The following is a 6,590-nucleotide window of genomic DNA, read 5'->3' on the forward strand; positions in this document are numbered from 1 at the left end:
ATAGAGATGAAGAGATGATGAAGAGAGCTTGGCTGGTGTGGCTCAATGGTTGAGCATTGATTTATAAACCAGAAGGTCACAGTTCAATTCCTGGTCAGGGTGTATGTCCGGGTTGTGGCCTCGATCCCCAGTGTGGGGTGTGCAGGAGGCAGCCGATCAATGATTCTCTCTCATCATTGATGTTTCTATCTCTTTCTCCCTCTCCCCTCCTCTCTAAAATCAAAAAAAATATTTAAAAAATAATAATAAGGCAATGGGATTGTATTTACTTGTAGATGATGAAATCATATTCTTTAAAGATGGTCTATTGTTTTTGCATTCCACTATTCAAATTTCCTGCTCCTCTGTTATTCTCCTTTGTAATTTCTATCATTATATTTTTGTTTTTATTATATTTAAAGAGAAAGGGGTTTTAATCCAAAGTCCCTACTTGCCTTAAGACAGGACTCAAATAGCATTAATCTCTGTGTAGGCATTGTGTGTGTTTTTTATAAAATATATTTTTATTGATTTCAGAGAGGAAGGTAGAGGGAGCGAGAGATAGAAACATCAGTAATGAGAGAGAATCATTAATCAGCTGCCTCTTGCATGCCCCCTACTGGGGATCAAGCCTGCAACCTGGGTATGTGCCCTTGACTGGAATCGAACCCCAGACCTTTTAGTCCACAGGCTGACGCCCTATCCACTGAGCCAAACCAGCTAGGATTATGCATTGTGTTTTCCATTGGCCATTATTACATAGGTAGTTTTTCTAAAAAAATGTGCAATGCATAGCAAATAATAAAAATAAATAAATACATATTATATATCGGAAACTGGGCTTTGTGTTTAATACATGTATACATACATCATATATATGACAAATATACGATGTCTATTATATGTATATGATAAATAAAAAGACCCCTCTTTTCAACCCTTTAGAAGAACTGGGCTGTGGGCAGTGTGTAAACTTGAGTGTTTTTTGTGCAGCCTCTCCTCTGGTTGCAGCTGGTGAATTATAGAGCCAGGATCCGTGACCACAGTGCGGGGGTGGGATGGGTGTGGACAGGAGCCAGTCACAGGCCTGAGCTCCGTGACACAGGCAGACAGACAGCACAGAGGGTGGATGGGGCCTTTCCTCCTCTGTGCCCCTCCCCCCCTTGCCTTCCAGCCATTTGGAGCTCTCTGCACCCTGACGTTTTGACCATCCTGGAGGAAAGGGACCTCACCTTTAGGTGTCAGGTGGTTAATGGGCTATCTTTTGTGACATTTGCTGTCACTCTATAAGATTGGGTTAGCAAGGCCAGCCTATCTGGTGAAGCTAATGATCTCCTCTTAGGCCCTGTGCCTGCAATTTGAGAAGCTGCCACCAGACGAGTGATGGTGCCTGGCCACTTGCATTGCACAGTCAGGGGAAGAAAGCCAGAATCCCGACAGCCAGGCCTCCTTGCTACGAGATGGTGTTCATTCACAGTTATGTACATCATTTCCAGTCTCTTGGGGCAACAGATGAATAGACTTCAAATCGAGAGGAAATATAGAACTTACATAACATCGATGTGTATTCTTTATACCAAATATCAACTGTTATTTCTTACTGCTGTGCTTGGCTGTGTTTTTACTGCTTTGTTTTTACCTTGAGGAGAAACCTCCATAATTTTCAGTTACGCTTGAGGCTTCAAACCTCAGGCTTTTGTTTGAAAACAGTTTCTGCATGCTTGCATGGCCTGTGATCCATTTAATTTAAAACAGCGTCCAGAATGACTGGAGGTAACTGTGGTTGATCAGTCTTCATGCGTCTAAATAGCTCCATGGAGGTCTTTCATCTATTCAGTCCCTCTTTATCTCTCTCCATCTCTATTTTTTTTGCCTTCTTAAAATTAAAGTTCATAAAGTAATACTCAGACAAAATCATTATTACAGAAAATATAAGAAATTGGAGAAAATCACCCATTATACCAAGATTTAGTCTGTTAATATTTTTAATTGTTTCTTCTTTCTACGTATTTAAACTTTTTTTTGCAGTTCTGATTACTTTCAAAAAATTAAAAAAGTTGTGATAAATATATACATGCCGCCGAAACCGGTTTGGCTCAGTGGATTGCGCGTTGGCCTGCGGACTGAAGGGTCCCAGGTTCGATTCCGGTCAGGGGCATGTGCCTGGGTTGCGGGCACATCCCCAGTGGGAGGTGTGCAGGAGGCGGCTGATTGATGTTTCTCTCCCATCGATGTTTCTAACTCTCTATCTCTCTCTCCCTTCCTCTCTGTAAAAAATCAATAAAAATATATTAAAAAATATATATATACATGCCATACATTTACTCTTTTCATCATTAAAAATTAACTTCTTTAAAAAGTTTCCCCGCCTGCTGGTGTGGCTCAGTGGATATAGTGTCATCCTGTGGACGGAGAGGCCCCTGGTTTGATTCCTGGTCAGATGCTTGGGTTGCTGGCTCTATCCCCAGTAGGGGGCGTGCAGGAGGCAGCCAATCAATGTGTCTCTCTCGCTGATGTTTCTATCTTTCCCTCTCCCTTTCTCTCTATCTAAAAATCAATAAGAACATATATTTTTTTAAAAAGTTTCCCCTCTTTTAACTATTTTAGTACACTCTTCATCTCTTTTTAAAGTGGGAATGGCTTCCCTCCAGGCAGCAGCTTTTTCCTCTCATACCTCTTCAACTTAATTTTCTTTCTGCATCTGATCAGAAACCTGGACGTGTTCATTGTTCAGTTGTTCATCAGCACCTGCCTGCATGCCCACAGTCCCCTCGTCTTGAGCATAATTGCCTTGGCAACTACATCTGTGTCATCGTAAATGAGAGTGAAGTTCAGAGCTGCTATGCGTTGTATAAATGACAATTGACTGAGCCGCTCAGGTCCCTCCCGCCCTTTACCCTTTCTGATTGAAGACTTTGAAAGCCCTTTAGACAAAACTGGGCGATTTTTGGCACAAAGTGTCATAATGGTTTTCACATCTTTCTGCTGACATTCGTAACTTTCAGTGAGGCTGAAGGAGCCGATATTGAACCCGGATACTGTAAGCTCAAACAGGCCCATTTGAAGTCCTCTGCCACAGAGCAGTGATGTGCATCTGTGGATTCTTTAAGGATTAATCCGTAATTTTGATTCTTTGCTGTTTCTTTAGGACTTTATGTATTTATTTTCTGGCTTCCCCTCCTGTTGCAGGGCCGCCACCCCCCAGTTCAGGGAACGAGCAGCCCTCGTCTGCCTCCATCTTCGAGCACGTGGACAGGCTCCCCCGCTCCTCCGAGGCCAGCCGGCGGGGCCCCAGTAAGATCCAGCTGATCGCCATGCAGCCCATCCCTGCACCTCCGGTCCACCACCTGGCCGACCGAGTGGCAGAAACCAACAAAATTAACAAAGAGGTATTTGTATTAAAAGGGACGTACATACAAAAGCTCACATGCTGATTTGGTTAGTGCTGAAAACTGAGTGAAAGTTATTGTCAGAAGTTTGCTAAAGGTATGAGATGCTGACAGGTATTCTTAATTTTAAAACTAACCTCAGTTTGCCCTGGCTGATGTTGCTCAGTAGTTAGAGCACCAGCCCGGGCACCCAAGGGTTATGAGTTTGATTCCTGGTCAAGGGCACCACCTGAATTGCAGGTTTGATCCCTGGTCTCTGGTTGGCCTTGCGCAGGAGGTAACCTATCGATGTCTCTCTCCCATCAGTGTTTCTATGTTTCTCTCTCTCTCTCTCTCACCCCTTCCTCCCTCCCTTCCCCCCTTCCTCCCTCCCTCCCTCCCTCCCTCCCTCCCTTCCTTCCTTCCTTCCTTCCCTTCCTTCCTTCCTTCCTTCCTTCCTTCCTTCCTTCCATCTCTCTAAAAATCAATGGAAAAATATCCTTGGGTGAGGATTCACCAAAAAAAATTATACTCAGTATTTTTAGATCAGATACTGTTCAGGGACACAGTTAGGTGCATTGGCAGACGTACAGAAAAGAGACCTGAGCCTGCTATCCGTAGAAGTCCTGCTTCACCCTGTGGCTGGTTGTGGGAACTTGAATTTCTAAAACATTCCCATCATTTGCAGAACAGAGTTGGCTCACTGTGCCTAAGCTGTGCAAACAATATGATTTGTGCTGAATATCTGCTTTCTTTCTGAGAGTTTGGAATTTTGGGACATGCCAGGCGGTGTGGGGCAGGGGGTGGGGGCGGTGTGGTGGGATTAACAAAGAGGTATTTGTATTAAAAGGGACGTACATACAAAAGCTCACATGCTGATTTGGTTAGTGCTGAAAACTGAGTGAAAGTTATTGTCAGAAGTTTGCTAAAGGTATGAGATGCTGACAGGTATTCTTAATTTTAAAACTAACCTCAGTTTGCCCTGGCTGATGTTGCTCAGTAGTTAGAGCACCAGCCCGGGCACCCAAGGGTTATGAGTTTGATTCCTGGTCAAGGGCACCACCTGAATTGCAGGTTTGATCCCTGGTCTCTGGTTGGCCTTGCGCAGGAGGTAACCTATCGATGTCTCTCTCCCATCAGTGTTTCTATGTTTCTCTCTCTCTCTCTCTCACCCCTTCCTCCCTCCCTTCCCCCCTTCCTCCCTCCCTCCCTCCCTCCCTCCCTCCCTTCCTTCCTTCCTTCCTTCCTTCCGTGTGGTGGGCGGGTGCCTGTGTGACCAGCCCCCATTAAAAACCCTGGGTATTGAGTCTCTGGCGAGCATCCTGGTGGACATTTCACATGTGTTGTCACAGCTCACGGCTGGAGGGATGAAGCACATCCTGTGTGACCCAGTGGGAGAGGACTCTTGGAAGATGATGACTGGTCCCTCCAGCAGGCCCATTGCTGATTTTGCTTTGTGTCCTTTTGCTGTAATAACTGGGGCTCACGGCTGAGTCCTGTGAATTCTCCTAGTGAGAATGGAACCTGGGGTGGTCTTGGAACCATAGTAAACTTTGTGATTCCTCATAGATCTCCTCCGGCTCCAAGGCTCTTGCTCAGTGGTTCTCAACCTGTGGGTCCTGACCGCTTTGGGGGTCGAACGACCCTTTCACAGGGGTCGCCTAAGACCATCAGAAAACACATATATAATTACATATTGTTTTTGTGATTAATCACTATGCTTTAATTATGTTCAATTTGTAACAATGAAAATACATCCTGCATATCAGATATTTACATTACGATTCATAACAGTAGCAAAATTACAGTTATGAAGTAGCAACGAAAATAATTTTATGGTTGGGGGTCACCACAACATGAGGAACTGTATTAAAGGGTCGCGGCATGAGGAAGGTTGAGAACCACTGCTCTAGGTCATTCCTAGCAAAACCCCATTCCAGTGAATCCTGGAAGAGTGAGTTGGATGTGCTTCAACCTAAGATGTTGGGTGGGAACCAGAAGGCCAGGCCAGCCCACTGTTACCTTGAACTTGAGAGATTTGACCTGGGCTGGACAATGAGTGGAGTGAATGCCATTTGGGAAGGCGCATAAGGCAGCTTCATTCCAGTCGGTTTCCTGCCGCTAAGGAACTCCTGCAGCTGTTCAGTTCTGAGAAATTGGCACAGTTGAGCCCTCATCTCCACTTTAAAGGTGATCCGTACAGTGGATCGTCTTGTAGAAGTCTTGCAAGAGTTCTTAGAGTTTCTCCCAGCCACACCGCTTTGGCTGCTTGCCAAGGACGTGGCCACAGAGTGTGCGCCGTGGGTTCAGGATGGGGAATGTTGTCCCTTCTCGCCAGTGGTTGGGAGCCCTAGCCCTGTGCAGACCAGTCCCAGCCCAGACCCGTCTCCATCAGCCACATGCTGCGTGTGCCTCCGTACCTGCCATGTGTGAACACCTGGAGTGGGTTCTCCACCTGGTGAAAGAGAGAAGAGACGTGCTTCCTGACCTGTGGCCTCACAACTTGATAGCATGCATCTCCAACCTTTCTTCTACTTCTTTTTCAGATGTAGTAGTTGATGCATACGTATGACTATCGATAATATAGATTGATCATAAACCATAATGAAATCAAAACCCAACCCGAGAACTAGAACATTATCAATACTGCTGTACTGACCTATACCCTTCATACATTGTAATTGAAATGTTTTCTTACTGGGAGGTTCTAGTGCAAATTCCTAGCATATCTTGATTCTTCTGGTTCTCCTGTGAGGACCTCATGTATTTCAAAGAACAGTTAGATCCTGATAGAGTAAGAGGGGCTTTTTTTTAAAAAAAAAAATTTTCACCCGAGGATATGCTTATTCATCTTAGAGAGAGAGGAATGGGGGAGGGAGAGAGAAAGAGGAAGGGAGGGAACAAGGAAGGGAGAGAAAGAAACAGACATCGATTGGTGCCTCTTGCACACACCCTGACCAGGGATCGAACCCGCAACCTCTTTGGTGTATGGGGATGATGCTCCAACCAACTGAGCCACCTGGCCGGGGCTAAGAGGGGCTTTCTTAATTCTCCTGCTGGTAAGTTTCCGAGAACCTCATGCAGCGGACTGTCCTTCTCAAACTGTCTCAAAGAAGTAGGTGGCTTTTGGTCGACTGCGGCGCAGCCAGGAAGGTTCCGTTTTGTCCTGGCCTGCGTCCTGCTCTCTCCTCCGATTCCCGGCGAGCCCGTCCTGATCTGCACAGTGAGGTCGCCTCATTGCCG

General features: G+C 45.6%; 1 protein-coding gene across 1 annotated transcript in view; it reads left to right on the forward strand.

Annotated features, from left to right (window-relative positions):
* KIAA1549 (KIAA1549 ortholog) overlaps positions 1–6,590 on the forward strand; it is a gene marked incomplete at its 5' end in the record, with an annotated part of 130,572 nt that overhangs the window by 84,664 nt on the left and 39,318 nt on the right. The window contains one exon of the mRNA XM_015572666.1: positions 3,169–3,368. Coding sequence (XP_015428152.1) covers positions 3,169–3,368 — 200 coding nt within the window. The remainder of the gene's footprint in view (positions 1–3,168; positions 3,369–6,590) is intronic.

This window comes from Myotis davidii, unplaced genomic scaffold (genome assembly GCF_000327345.1).
Source record: "Myotis davidii unplaced genomic scaffold, ASM32734v1 scaffold329, whole genome shotgun sequence".
Lineage (NCBI taxonomy): Eukaryota > Metazoa > Chordata > Mammalia > Chiroptera > Vespertilionidae > Myotis > Myotis davidii.